Source organism: Garra rufa, chromosome 4, assembly GCF_049309525.1.
Source record: "Garra rufa chromosome 4, GarRuf1.0, whole genome shotgun sequence".
Lineage (NCBI taxonomy): Eukaryota > Metazoa > Chordata > Actinopteri > Cypriniformes > Cyprinidae > Garra > Garra rufa.
In genome coordinates this window covers 23,803,308-23,819,123 of record NC_133364.1, presented here as the reverse complement: position 1 = coordinate 23,819,123, position 15,816 = coordinate 23,803,308, and the positions used below count along the sequence as shown (strand labels likewise).

The window sequence follows — 15,816 nt, the reverse complement described above, 5'->3', positions numbered from 1 at the left end:
TCCATTTTCTGAAAATTGCTCCAACAGTTGTCCTTTTTTCACCAAGCTGCTTGGCAATTGCCCCGTAGCCCTTTCCAGCTTTGTGAAGGTCTACAATTTTGTCTCTTGTGTCTTTTGACAGCTCTTTGGTTTTGCCCATGTTGCTACTTAGACTTTGGCTGATTGTGCGGTGCACAGGTGTCTTTATGACAGCTAACGACCTCAAACAGGTGCTACTAATTTAGAATCATGAGCAGAGTGTAGCTGGACTATTTAAAAGCAAAATAACAGGTCTTTGAGGGTCAGAATTCTGGCTGATAAGCAAGTGATCAAATGCTTATTTGACACAGTAATTCACAAATAAATTGTTAAAAAATCATACAATTTGATTTCCGGATTTTTATTTTTAGATTTTGTCTCTCACAGTGGAAATGCACCTATGCTGAAAATTGTAGACCCCTCCATGATTTCTAAGTAAGAGAACTTGCTGTATTTATATATTTATTTATTTATTATGTACAAACTGTCAATGTAATATTTATGTATTTATTTATTCATTAAATGCTGTTAAGGGGAAAGTTCACCCAATTTTTTTCATCATTTACTCCCTTGTGTATTGAAATATAGATATAAAAAAGGTAATTGCAACTTTTTATCTCACAATTCAGACTTTTTTCTCTCAGTTGCAAGTTTACTTCCCGCAATTGTGATTTTTTTTTTCTAAGAACTGTAAGATAAAAACTCAATTACAAGTTAAGAAGTCAGAATGGAAAGATAAAAACTCGCAGTTCTGACATTTTTTTTCCTAGAATTGTGTGCTATAGGCTCGCAATTGTGAGTTATAAAGTCAGAATTGTAAGATATAAACTCACAATTGAGTTATAAAGTCAGAATTGAAAGATACAAACTCGCAGTTCTGACATTTTTCCTAGAATTGTGTGCTATAGACTCGCAATTGTGAGTTATAAAAGAGAACATATCAGTCTTTTTCCCTCAAAACTGGACTTTATAACTCGCAATTAAAGATATAAGATATATAAATACATAAAATGAGATATAAACTCGCAATTCTGACTTTTTTCTCAGAATGTCACAATTCTGACTTTATAACATGCAATTGCGATTAAGTCAGAGTTGTGAGATGTAAGCTTTTTTCCCATTTTCACAATTGCACTTTATAATTCGCAATTGCAAGTTTATCTTGTTTATCTATAAAAAGTCAGAATTGCATTAAAAAAGTCAGAATAGCGAGATATAATTTCGCAGTTGTGAGAAAAAAAGTCAGAATTGTGAGATGCTAACAATTGCGGAAAAAAGTTAGAATTGGACGTTTTTATCTCTCAATTCTGAAATTATTTCTCACAGTTGTGAATTTATATTATGCAATTTTAAGAAAAGTGTCAGAATTGCAAGATATAAACTTGCAATTCTGACTTGCAATTCTGTTATTTCTTGCAGTTGTGAGTTTATATCATTTATATTGTTTATTTGAGAGAAAAAAAAATGCAAGATGTATACTGGCAATTGCGAGAATTGTCAGAATTGTGAGATAAAAAGTCGTAATTACATTTTTTAAAATATTTTATTCAGTGGTGGAAATGGTTTTCATTCAAAAATTGCTAGTAAATTTCACAAAGAATTACACAGAAATGTCAAGTAACACATTGAATTAAGTGCAAAATTGTGAAGTAGAAAGACTAGTATTTTCTTGTAAAACATACTCCAAAAACAACAAATCTTTTTTGAAAAATAATTTTCACAGTTTTGCACTTTTCTTCACATAAACATTTTTTTTTAAATAACCCAACAGTGTGAGTCCATATAATGCAAGTAAATTGTTGCCTAAAGTTTGATGCTCCAAAAAAATAATGGTAATCCATATAGTAAGACCCAACACACGATACGTTTTAATTGGTGGCTAATTAGTTTGAGTTCATACATTTTTGTACAATCTGGTTGTGACCCACTATTGGTTAGGTTTAGTTGTGGGTTTAAGGTGGACCTTCATACTTATTGTTCTAAAAATTGCTTATGTATGAATTGCATTGAATGAATTCATACAAAATCATCACCTTGTAAAATGGTTTAGTTTTTAATGAGATCAGGCTGCAAGCTTTTTTAAAGGGTTGGTTCACACAAAAATAAAAACTCACCGTCAGGGTGTTCTAAACCTGTAAGACCTTAGTTTATCTTCAGAACACAAAATAATATAGTTGTGATGAAACCCAAGAGCTTTCTGACCCTGCATAGACAGCAACACAACTACCACGTTCAAGGCCCAGACAGGTAGTAAGGACATTGTTAAAATAGTCTGTGTGGCAATAGTGGTTCAAGTGGATTTTATGAAGCTACGAGAATACTGTGCACAAAGAAAACAGAAATAACTACTTTGTTCAACAATTTTTACTGTTCTGTGTCAGTCTTTGACACACATGCATCGTGGTACTCTTAAATGTGTGGCGAAGATTGACACAGAACAGAAGAAATTGTTGAATAAAGTCATTGAATTTCATCAAAAATATCTTAATTTGTGTTCTGAAAATGAACAAAGGTCTTACAGGTTTGGAACCACATGAGGGTGAGTAATTAATGACAGAATTTTCATTTTTGGGTCAACTAACTTTTTAACTATTGCTTCTGGCCAACTCTCATACACATGCATAAGAGAGGGTCACATTTACACTTGACGTAATTGACACTAAAGCTGTCTCTTGTCACTTCTCGTGTGATCTTCACAATGCGATTAAGTTGTGCTTCACAAACCTGTAAAAATGCATACATTTACCACAACTTGTCTATAACTGACATATGAAATCCTGTGAGATCACTTCAGAATGTTAACTCTGTCTCTCACATTTGATTTCATACTTCTAGTCTTGTGACAGCAATGTAAGGTGTCATGTGAAATCTCTGTAGAAACACTTAAATGGGTTAGACCCTGTAATAAAATGGAACTCGTTCAAAAAAGTTAGTTTTTCAAACCCTCTCTCTCTGTAATAATCGAATATGCTGCTGCTGTGCCTTTAAGACTTTTATGTGGAAATCCAGTTTAGTTGGTCCTGCAGCTCTAACAAATTGTTAAGTTAGGTTGTTAAATGATCAGTTAGAGCCGCCTGTTTCCAACATTCATGCCGAGAGGTATAGTATTGTGTGCCCTTGATACTGATGGAAAACTGATGTCCTACATATATGAAATGAACAATTCTAAGCTGTCTAAGTTTGATTTATGATGCCGTTTTTCTGTGCGCTTGCAGTTTCATGAGAATGAACATTATATATGCACACTATACAAAAAACACACTCTCCAGGAAAAATAAGATTTGGTCTGCCCATGGTTGGCATAAATTGTCCTACCAAACAACACAGTACAGTGTGTTTTGATATTAATATTGCTGGTTATTATCTGGTGATTAACTCTCTCTTTATTGTGTTTTTGCAGATTGTGGCCTTAAGAGAGCAGAATGCCCACATTCAGAGGAAGGTGGCGTCTGGAGACGGAGCCGAGGACTTGTTGGAGGGAACTGATGCCCAGAAAGTTCATGGAAAGGTGGGGGACTTGACTGTAAACTGCCGTGGCTAATGGTCTCTCAACAGTCAGATTTTGCTTTATGATTATGCTTTATTTATACACTACTGTTTAAAAGTGTGGGGCTCATCCTGCCAAACTCTATTTCTGGATCACATATAATGTGTCGTTAAACCAGTCGTAGAAGAATCTTGCCTCACACTCCTGATAAAAAGATAACAAGATGAGAGAAGAATCATCCTCCTCTCGCTGTCACCGGTGGGCGCCGTGTGCTGCAGTAGATTGTGTTGGCAAGGTGACAGTAACCTCGTAAAAGATAAAGGTTGGCACTTTGACAGTATATCTCAATTGGCTAAATTAATCTCCCATGATGCTTGATAGATTTAGTAGCAGTGCTGACGATATCCAGGGCTTCTGGCACTGATGCATGGGTCCAGAGGTCAGTGGCTTTGCCTGTACCTAACAAACAAATATGACCCTCCTAAATAGATCCAGACAGAGAAAAAGAAAGAGAAAGACAGCGAGAGGGAGTGAAAAAAGTGAGACTGAGTCATTATCAGGCCCTACAGCCGCTCCAGAATAAACCACAGGCTATTCTTTGTCTTGTCATTCTCATCTATTTACGATCACAGACCCTTCCACAGCTGAAGTCGTGCCGATCTCTTGTGGCTTCACAGCTTTGACGGAGTAAATTCTGTGTGCTCTGCAAATGATTTTATCACCCTTCTGTCTTGGTGTCTGCACCATAAATTAAACAGGATATAAAGTCTAATTTTAGTGCAACAGAAGACGTGTCAAGTTTTAGTGTGAATTTGTGACAGAAATCTTTATTTTAGGCATGGCAGAGGAAAGATCTACTGAGCCTCTGTTTCACACACTGAGAATGCAATTAGACTGAACAGACACAAATGTGCATGCTGGGAATTCAGCAGTCCGAATAAAGAGGGCTGTGCTAAATGACAGTTTCAGTGAATGAATGGATGAACTAGCTGCAACTTATATAACTAGTATAATATATTAAATATAGGTATTTTCTTTCATTAAGAAATTATCAGTGTGCTGTATTTATTTGACTTTTTGAAATTTAAGGCCTGGAAAACCTTTGAAGATAGCAATATTCCTGAAGAGCACTGCTAAAACCAGCCTAAGCTGATTGGCTGGTCTTAGCTGGTTTAAGCTGGTTGTTCTAGCTGGTTTCCCAGTCTGACCAGCTAAGAAAGTGGCAAAAACCCCTCTAAAACCAGCCTGTTGACCAGCTGTGACCAACTAAGTCCAGGCTGTATGACCAGCTAAAACCAGCCAACCAGCTTAGGGTGGTTTTAGCTTTTTTTTATTTTTTAAAAGTGCTTGAATTATTGAAAGACAGTGTATCTATGAAATAAGTGTTTAATTTTGTCATGCAAAATTCATGCAATTCCAAAAACATCCTACCCTTTTCACTTATTTCAGTTGATGTCAGAAAACAATCAAGCTAGGCAAGTAGTAGTACTGACAGTGTTGTGTAAACATGGTTGAAGATGTGAAAAGAGGAACAGATGGACCAAATCAGTTGAGTCATTTATGCTGGATCCGCTCAAATTAATTCGAACTCATGACTTCACTCATTCATTTTCAGCAATTGATGGGTGAAAGGGTGCTTTTAGATTGGAAATTCGGAGTGGGTTCACAAATCTTTTGCTTTAGCTCGAAAATTCAGAGCGCAGATTGTGAATTGTTTGATTCAGATTGGGACTTTTTTGTGGGTTCACAAATTATTTGATTCAGATCGGAATTTGGAGCGATTTTGTGAATCTTTTTTTTTTTCAGATTTTTTTATTAAACAGTAGAAAACATCAAACCAATTATGCAATACAGTTATAAAAACTAAAAAGTAAAAGAAAAAAATATAATGTATACACAAATACAAATCCCTTTAGTAGATTAACAGTGGATTTATTATAGTAAAAGTGTAGTATACTTTGCAGTACTTTAGTAGTAATGCTTCACATGTGCTTCACTTTTTTTTTTGCCATTTTTAATTAGTATATTTTTATTTATATATTTCTCTTTTTTTAGAATTTGAAATGGAAGACATTGTTCGATAAGTGAGATAAGTGAACTCCTTGAAAATCAAAAAAGTAGTGCTCGAAAGGTCCTTGAAATTTTACAGTATCTGTACGAACCCTGTATAAAATAGTGTTAAAGGAATAGTTCACCCAAAAATTCTGTCATTAATTACTCACCCTCATGTCCTTCCAAACCCATAAGACCTTCGTTCATCTTCAGCACACAAATTAAGATATTTTCGATGAAATCCAAGAGCTTTCTGACCCTGCATAGACAGCAACACAACTATCACATTTAAGGCCCAGAAAGGTAGTAAGGACATGGTTAAAATACTCCATGTGATGTCAGTGGTTTAACTGTAATGTTATGAAGCTACGGGAATGCTTTTTGTGTGCTAAGAAAACAAAAATAAATCAATCTCAGAACATTTTCTTACTCTAAAAGTGAGTGTATTATGTGTGTTTGTGCTGCAGCGGTTGTCTAACGGGTCGATGGAGTCGGGGGACGAGGCCAGTCAGGTGGTGGAGCTGCAGGAGCTGCTGGAAAAACAGAACTACGAGCTGGCGCAAATGAAGGAGCGCATGTCCTCGCTGTCTTCCCGCGTGTCCGAAGTGGAGCAGGAGCTGGAGACGGCTCGCAAAGACCTCATCAAGAGCGAAGATATGAACAACAAGTACCAGAGAGATATTAAAGAGGTGCAGTATGGGTGTATGTCAAGTCTGTGTCTCAAATCAGACATAAATTAGGCACATCCAAAGCATTTTTTTTTTTTCTTAAAAGGGACATTTGATGCCCATTTTTCACAAGTTGATTCTTTAGGGTCTTCATGAAATGTCTACAACATAATTTGGTTACAATTCCTCACTGGTCATGCAAAACAACACCCTTGTCAAAAAACAGCTCTGTTCACAGTGACCCGCTTCAGTGAATGTCTCTTTAAATGATGAGTTCTGCTTAGCCCGCCCCTCTCTTTAGATTTGTATGTATTCGGTGGTGTGTCACCATCAAAAACAAAACGAATCCACTGCGTCCTCAGTGGCTCTGATGTCGGGAGAAAATGAAGACTCCTATTTTCACTTTTCATCCAAATACAAAACACCTGCATTGCTTACTAGATGTTGTCGCTACAGCTGCTCGAAAGCAGAGGAAATGGCGGACAGCGTACAAATGACTGAGGGTGGAAATATGCAAATATGGGACAGTCCGTCAGCGATTGTGGGCGGAGCCTGAGCACTATGACGTCATACGGCGCAGAAAATCTAAGCGGCTTGATAATTGAGACTGTTTAGGTTTTTGGGGATAAAAAAAAAAAAAGAAGTGAATGGATTTTTATTATTATAGGGTAGTTATGTCCACATACTGCAAAGACACATTTATATGCAAACACCATCCATTTAAAGGGAATTTTGTATCTGATGTCCCTTTTAAAAGGTACTTTCATAATAAATTCAGTCTGTTACTGCACTGACTGACCAGGTAGCAACATAGCTGCCTTCGGTTTCTGACACAGCCTTGTCACACTGATAATTAGCGACAGCCGGACAGATTCTGAAAAATGTTTGTTGGACTGAAGATACAGCTATTGATGGAAAGAGGTTGTGGCAGCCTGGAGTATCGAGTGTGTGTGTCTCTGTGTCCGAATGTGTGTGTTTGCTTGTGTTCATATTTGTCCTCAAGCCTGTGTGTAATTATAGGGCAGGACTTTTGATTGACAGCAGACTATTACACCTGCAGGCTCCATCTTAGGTGTGTGTCTGAGAGCTGCTAACCAACAGTCTGCCAATATATTTGTGTGTGTGTGTGTGTGTGTGTGTGTGTGTGTGTGTGTGTGTGTGTGTGTGTGTGTGTGTGTGTGTGTGTGTGTGTGTGTGTGTGTGTGTGTGTTTGTTTGTTTGTACAGGCCATGTGTCAGAAAGAAGACATGGAGGAACGGATCGTGACTCTTGAGAAGCGCTATCTCAGTGCCCAGAGAGAGTCTACTTCGCTACATGACATCACAGACAAGCTGGAAAACGAACTGGCCAATAAGGAGGCATTCCTCAGACAGGTCTGTTTCTGACCACTTGTATTCCAATTTCCTTTTCTGTAGTATTATTTTGAATTACTTTAATATACTGCAATTACTTAGCGCACAGATGTTTTGAACTTGCAAACTGATAAACAGTCATTCCATGCGTAATTGGACATTCTCTTCTGATGATGTCACGGTCAACATAACATAACTTCATATCCTGCCAAATTATTTATTGGGATTTTTTGAGTGTTGATAAAGAGATCTGGAAATAAAAAGAAATAAATGTTCTGAACATACACTACCAATCAAAAGTTTTTGAACGGTAAGATTTTTACTGTTTTTTGAAAAAGTCTTTTATGCTCTCCAAGCCTGCATTTATTTGATCCAAAATATAGCAAAAACAGTACAATTTTGAAATATTTTTACTATTTAAAAGTAGTTTTCTGTTTGAATATATTTTAAAATGTAATTTATTCCTGTTATTCCTGAATTTTCAGCATCAGTACTCCAGTCTTCAGTGTCACATGATCCTTCAGAAATCATTCTAATATGCTGAATGGCTGTTTAAGAGACATTTATTATTATTATCAATATTTAAAACAGATTACATTTTTCAGGATTCTTTGATGAATAGAAAGATTCAAAGATCAGCATTTATCTGAAATAAAAGGCTTTTTTATACACTATACACTTTAAAAAGCTTCAGTACCAGTATAGTATATATATATATATATATATTCTATTCATCAAAGAAACCTGAAAAAATTCTACTCAGCTGTTTTCAACATAATAATAATAATAATACATGTTTTTAGGCAGCAAATTACAATATTAGAATGATTTATAAAGGATTAAAAACATTTATAAATCTTACTGTTCAAAAACTTTTGACCGGTAGTATATTACAGAAACATCTTATACTGAAAGGGCTTGAAAATGTGTTAACATTTATGTCTTCCATCAGTTAATGTATATAACTTTAATTTATTTTTCATATTCAGTTTTATTCAAGTTATATTCAAGTTTTATTTACACTTTATTTTGAAATACAGAACCTGATTAATAGTTTAGTTTAAACAGCACTGTTCCATATAAGGTAGGTAAATTGGGACAGGTGCTGCCACACTTCAGTGTGCATTTATCACCCTCTAATGAGAGTTTAATTGTTCCAAGAACAGGCAAAAAATAGGCAGTTATGTAATTTTGTTTGTCTGGGCACACTGAAAACAGCCATGATTATCCACTTGTTGTCTTGGAAGCTGGACTGTTCTATGATGTCTGCTATTTGAGGATAAACTCGCTCTGATCAGACACTGTTGTGTGTGTGTGTGTGTGTGTGTGTGTGTGTGTGTGTGTGTTTGCTCCCACAGATGGAGGAGAAGAACAGGCAGTTACAGGAGCGACTGGAATTGGCGGAACAGAAGCTCCAGCAGACCATGAGGAAAGCTGAGACTCTGCCTGAAGTCGAGGCTGAGCTAGCACAGAGGATAGCAGCTCTCACCAAGGTACTATACCGGATACTAAAACCACACATGCACACACTTAACTGTGTGCTTAATGCAACCCAGTGTTCTAGAAGCATTTAACTAAACGATCTTTTGATTTGAAATGAAGTAAAGTGATGATATTTGGGAACACTAGAGTGATAAGAAAACTGATTTATTGAAGGGAACCATCAGAACAAACGATTCACATAGATGAATTAGATGAACTGAAATACTTCAGAGAAAGACACATCAAACTGCAATCCATGTTGGGCTAAACTATTCAGGCTAGGGGTCAAGGGCCATTTTTGAGGTGGTTTCTCCTATTGACCACTCCACATTATGGTGCTCTAAACATTTGTGGTTTGGTTGTGGCAAAGCATTACATTGCACTTAGTGTACATTTATTATTTGCATTGATCAGCATAAAAACTTCAAAATCTTCAGTAGCAGTAGAATGATATTCCTTTCAAGCTAGTTTGGTTTACTGCTCAGAACAATTTGAGAGGCCATATGGTCAAGTAATGTATATGAGGATATTTTTGGGTTTGCCTGCGATAAATTGTCAACTTAACTGTCACTAATTTCCACCAAAGAAAGAATAATTATGTATTTTTTATTGTACATAACCTTGAGATAGATAGATAGATAGATAGATAGATAGATAGATAGATAGATAGATAGATAGATAGATAGATAGATAGATAGATAGATAGATACATATACATTCTTTCTTTATATCTTCTTTGTATCTTTCTTAAATTTATCCAGATAGTTATTAGATTAACTTTATAAGAATTTTCATAATTTTTTTTCTTCTTCTACACATTTAGGTTTGAAATGTAATTATCTTGATAAAAATATTATTCTTTTTAAAACTTTTATTCCTTTTTTGTATAAAATTGTTATATTTGGTATATAGTTATCTTGATGGAAAAATGTAATTTTATAAAATGATGTTGGTCAAAATTAACTAATAAAAAATTGCATTTTTAAAACGCTTTCTTTTAAAAAAGTGTATTTGTAAGAAGTGTATGCAGTATTTGTTATGTAATTATCTAAGTGGATAATTTGTATTCTTTCTGTATAAAATGTTATATGTTTTAAAAATATATAATATATATTATACACTACCAGTCAAAAGATTTTTTAAATCTGCTCACCGAGCCTTCATTTATTTGATCCAATGTACAGCAAAAAAAAAAAAAAATTGAAATATTTTTACTATTTAAAATAATTGTTTTCTATTTAAATATATTTAAAATGTCATTTATTCCTCTGATCAAAGCACAATTTTCTGCATCATTAGTATGTGGTGTCCTTCAGAAATCATTCTAATATACTGTTTTGCTGTTAGAGAAACATTTATTATTATTATCAATATTTAAAACAGTACTGTTGAGTATTTTTGTCAAAGAAATTATGAAATTAATACTTTTAAGTTAATACTTTGATTTAGCAAGGATACACAGCAATGTGTAAGCAGAAATAGACCTAGTTGAATTCTTGAATCTTGAATCTTGAAGAGAAACTAAGAAATGTCAACACTTTCTATGTCCTACCTGATTTATATCATTAAATAATCCATACTTCCACACTATATAGTATTTTCACAGTAGGCATATTTTGTGTCCAGTCCTTAAACAACAGCCAAAATGTTCATTAAATGAAAAGATTCTTACATTAAACCCAAATAAGAGGTGAGAAGTTGGCAGGTGGTTTCTCAAAGTGACCGCTGCCCTGAATATGTACAACATGTACAGGTAAAAGATAAAAAATTGCCCTTGTTCATTCTTTAAAACAAGCTGTTTACAAACTCTACTGTGGAAACATGAACAGACCAAAATGATTCATACACTGTTCAGTAGTAACGTTGTGTGGTATTTCTCTGTATTGTGTGGTTTGGTAGTCTGATATGGCAGCTAAACTCCAGGACATGAACTGCAGTCTTAGGAAGGTGGGGCTGACAACTTCTCTCTCTCATTCACTACACGCTATCTGGCTTGTGGGTCTGTTCACTGCTGGTGTATTTCAGCTGCATGTGATGCTCAGCTGGGATTTTCTTCGCTTTAATGAGTTGCTGACGTACTTGGTTCTTTCTCTTCACCCAGGAGAGAACAGAAGCTTAAGGAAATACACGCTCCTTCTCTTTACCTGTCTGCTCAACCATGTCTGTGGTGTTTGGTGGGACTGCACTTGATAAACCAAACTCACAGTCTCATAAATCTAGATTAAGATTCCAGCCAACATCATAGTCATGGTTCAAGGGTCTTCTTTCTGCTGGTTTGAGCTAATTTGTGGTTTATATGTTCTCATCTGACGAAATACAATGTGTGTGTTTGTTGTTCAGGCAGAGGAGAGACACGGGAGCATCGAGGAGCGGATGAGACATTTAGAGGGACAGCTGGAGGAGAAGAACCAGGAACTACTCAGGGTAAACATCACTTTATATCAATAAATAATCCATACTTCCACACTATATAGTATTTTCACAGTAGGCATATTTTGTGCAGAATGAAAAATTGTCAGTTTGATATGCCATTTAAAAATATTTGCTTTAATAATGATTATTTTTTAAATTGCAGTTGAGATCAAAAGTTTGCAGAATTTGCAAAATGTTAATTATTTTACCAAAATAAGAAGGATCATACAAAATGCATGTTATTTTTTTATTTAGTACTGACCTGAATAAGATATTTCACATAAAAGACATTTATCTATAGTCCACAAGAGAAATGACCAAATTCAAAAGTTTACATACACTTGATTCTTAATACTGTGTTGTTGCCTGAATGATCCTCCACTATGTTTTTATTTATTTATTTTTGTTTAGTGATAGTTTTTCATGATTTCCTTGTTTGTCCTGAACAGTTAAACTGTCCACAGTTCTTCAGAAAAATCCTTCAGGTCCCACAAATTCTTTGGTTTTTCAGCATTTTTGTGTATTTGAACCCTTCCAAAAATGACTGTATGATTTTGAGATCCATCTTTTTACACTGAGGACAACTGAGGGACTCATATGCAACTATTACAGAGGGTTTAAATGCTCACTGATGCTCCAGAAAGAAAAACGATGCATTAGGAGCCGGGGGTGAAAACTTTTGAACAGAATGAAGCCTCAATATTTTTTTTTTCTATTTAGTACTGCCCTTCAGAAGCTACAGAAGATACTTACATGTTTCCCAGAAGACAAAATAAGTTAAATGTACCCTGATCTTTAAATTCCAAAAGTTTTCACTCCCAGTTGCGTATGAGTCCCTCAGTTGTCCTCAGTGTGAAAAGATGGATCTCAAACGCATACAGTCATTGTTGGAAAGGGTTCAAATACACAAAAATTATGAAAAAACAAAGAATTTGTGTGACCTGAAGGATTTTTCTGAAGAACAGCGGGTAGTTTAACAGTTCAGGACAAACAAGGGACCTATAAACAACTATGGGTCATTCAGATAACAACACAGTATTAAGAATCAAACGTATGTAAACTTTTGAACAGGGTAATTTTTATAAATTTAACTATTATTTTCTCTTGTGGGCGATATGTATATCTTATTTATTCCATGGAATGTCTGGATACTGGATTCTGATTGGCTGGCAGGTATGCAGTAAAACCGTTTAATGCACAGGTAGTTCCAAGTCAGTTTAATCACCGTTCTATATTAATGCGCTGCTTTAATTGATGCACGCAAACGCAGAGAGAGAGAGAGAGAGAGAGAGAGAGAGAGAGAGAGAGAGAGAGAGAGAGAGAGAGAGAGAGAGAGAGAGAGAGAGAGAGAGAGAGAGAGAGAGAGAGAGAGAGAGAGAGAGAGAGAGAGAGAGAGAGAGAGAGAGAGAGAGAGATCGCAATGTGCTGCACACATACATAAACTTTATGTAAGCGCTTGACCGCGATTCTTATTAAAATAGCCTAGATACTAGATCGCTACATTATATTCCTCAGCAATGAGGTGGTAAAACTGCTGTTTTTGAATGAATTCGTTGTTTGTAGAGAGAGACGCACAGCATGCAGGCAGGTACGCACACATACACACACACACAACTGTCATCTATATCGCCTTCACTCTCTCTCTCGGTCGATCGATAATTTACTGAAACAAATGCTATAATTCATTCAAATAAATGTGATCTTACCGGACTATTTCATCTCTGTGTCTGATTTGAAGCGGGCAGAATGCTAGAGCTGCATGTCATAACTGACGAAAATAACCGTCTTTTTTATCCATACAGTCAAATTTTGCTCTGCAAATATCAATCCTAGTTTTAACTTGTCTATAACTTGGCAAATGACAATGGAATAAGCGGGATAATCAACGGCTTGCCGTGCATTAAAGGATTTAAAATGCACTTCGCGGAGGCAACCACCCTCCGCTTCGCGTCGGGCGGTTATTAGCCTCCACGTCGTGCATTTAAAATCCTTTAATGCACGGCAAACCGTTGATTATCCCTTACTTAAAGTATCTTATTCAGGTCATTACTAGATAAAAAATAACATGCATTTTGTATGATCCCTCTTATTTTGGTGTATGTGTATGTAAACTTTTGACCTCAACTGTATTTTGTGAATAAAATGTTGATATAACAGAATTTTGTTTCCTCAGGCTCGACAGAGAGAGAAGATGAACGAGGAACACAACAAGCGTCTGTCAGACACCGTGGACAGACTCTTAACAGAGTCCAATGAACGTTTACAACTCCATCTGAAAGAAAGAATGGCTGCTCTTGAGGATAAGGTGAGAGAAGATCCAACCGTCATGGCAGATGTCTTCCGATAATGCTGATCACTCACACTGTTTCCGTTGTTCTCTTTCAGAATTTGTTAATACAAGACTCTGACAACTACAGGAAGCAGTTAGAAGACTCCATTCAAGAAAAGGTCATTAGTTGTTTCTCAAAACTAGCTTGGCGGAATGAATTTTGATGCAGTGCTTTGCCATCCATCCATTGAGTAAAATGAAACTTTAATGTGTTTTGCGGTTGTAGTCTCATCTCTCGGAGGAGATCGACAAACTGAGATCTGAACTGGATCAGTACCGGATCAGGGCCGGATCCCTTACAGAGCCAACGCTGTCACGGTGAGACAGAAAGCTTGAACTCAGAAATATCCTTGTATAATGAACAATAGCTCTGTTATGAAACCCAACAAGCTCAACAGAATTTTAAGGCATCATAGGCATGCACTGAACACAAAACCTGGTCCAAATACAGTAGCTGGCAGCATTGCGAGTATCCATTTTGGAGGAGGAGAAGGAGGGGATCCAAGGATACATTGTTATGAAATCACTCCGACAATCATATTAATTTTCTCAGTAGGGGAATTGATTTCCAAGATTTTTAACAATAATTTATTACCCTTCAAAACAGACCTACTGTGAGCTCTGATGTTGTTAATTGGCGGTTTATGCTTTTGTTGAAGCTATCAGCCCACATTATTTAAACTTTTTAAATAATCATGTTTAACAGCACAATTATACGTGAAAAACTGTTACCCATGATTCATCATCAGACGGCTTGTGCTTGACTCTTATGAACCTTGATTTTTATACACTGCCGTTTTAATGTTTTTAAAGAAGTCTCTTATGCTCATGCATTTATTTGAACAAAAATACTGTTATAAATATAAATAATATTGTAAAATATTATTGCAATTTTAAAATACCAGTTTTCTATATCTATTTCTATTTTAATTATACTTTAAAGTATAATTTATTCCTGTAATGCAATGCTGAATTTTCAGCATCATTACTCCGGTCTTCAGTGTCAGATGATCTTTCATAAATCATTTTAATATGCTGATTTTTGTTGTTAAGGTTGGAAACAGTTGTGATGCTTTACATTTTTATGAAAGCTTTCATTCTTTTTCAGGATTCTTTGATGAATAAAAAGTTAAAAAGAACAGCATTTATTCCAAATATAAATCTTTATAAACAAAAATAAGTCTTTACTATCACTTTGTATCAATTGAACACATCCTTTCTAAATAAAAGTAAAAAATAAAAAAAATTACTGACACCAAAGCTTTGAACAGTAGTGTATATTGTTACAAAATATTTATATTTGAAAATAAATGCTGTTGTTTTAAACTTTTTATTCAAGAAAGTAAAAAAGTATCACAGGATCCAAAAAAATAAAAACTGTTTTCAACTGTTTTCCAATAAATTAACATATTAGAATGATTTTTGAAGGATCATGTGACAATGAAGGCTGGAGTAATTATGTTGAAAATTCATCTTTGCATTACAGAAATGAATTATTTTAAAGTATATTAAAATAGAAAAATTCCAATAATATTTCACAATATTACTGTTTTTTTTTTCAGTATTTTTGATCAAATAAATGCAGCGTTGATGTGCAAAAGATTACATTACAAATCTTACCGATCCAAACCTTTCGAAGTTTATAGTGAAACAAACCAGTTAGAATGTAAACAAAATGACATTTCAGATTTGAAAAGTTGATCACCATGTCTAAATGCTAGATAACAGATTTTGCTCTTGATTCCAGGTCTCATCTAGATGCATCTGGAGATTTGCGTTTCTCCCTTGGTTCTCTTGCCGAGACACAATCGGACCATTATCGCTCCACCAAGGTGATCCGCAGGCCTAGGAGAGGACGCGTGGGACTACGTAGGGACGAACAGAAGGTAGCATCTCATAACCTATTGTTTCTCAAGCTTTGTGCTAAACCTCACTTTCTCCTGTTTCTCACTCATCTTTGCGTAGGCTAAGTCTCTGGGAGAGCACGAATGGCGCTCTCAGCAACTTGGCGTTCTG

The 15,816-nt window shown here is 35.5% G+C and overlaps 1 protein-coding gene across 1 annotated transcript in view; it reads left to right on the top strand.

Moving 5' to 3' along the window:
- The window catches only part of LOC141332841 (liprin-alpha-2-like), a 33,133-nt gene that overhangs the window by 14,457 nt on the left and 2,860 nt on the right, over window positions 1-15,816 (top strand). Inside the window, exons 5-13 of the mRNA XM_073837799.1 lie at window positions 3,419-3,526; window positions 6,025-6,246; window positions 7,452-7,598; window positions 8,936-9,070; window positions 11,400-11,483; window positions 13,645-13,776; window positions 13,857-13,919; window positions 14,027-14,118; window positions 15,548-15,686. Coding sequence (XP_073693900.1) covers window positions 3,419-3,526; window positions 6,025-6,246; window positions 7,452-7,598; window positions 8,936-9,070; window positions 11,400-11,483; window positions 13,645-13,776; window positions 13,857-13,919; window positions 14,027-14,118; window positions 15,548-15,686 — 1,122 coding nt within the window. The remainder of the gene's footprint in view (window positions 1-3,418; window positions 3,527-6,024; window positions 6,247-7,451; window positions 7,599-8,935; window positions 9,071-11,399; window positions 11,484-13,644; window positions 13,777-13,856; window positions 13,920-14,026; window positions 14,119-15,547; window positions 15,687-15,816) is intronic.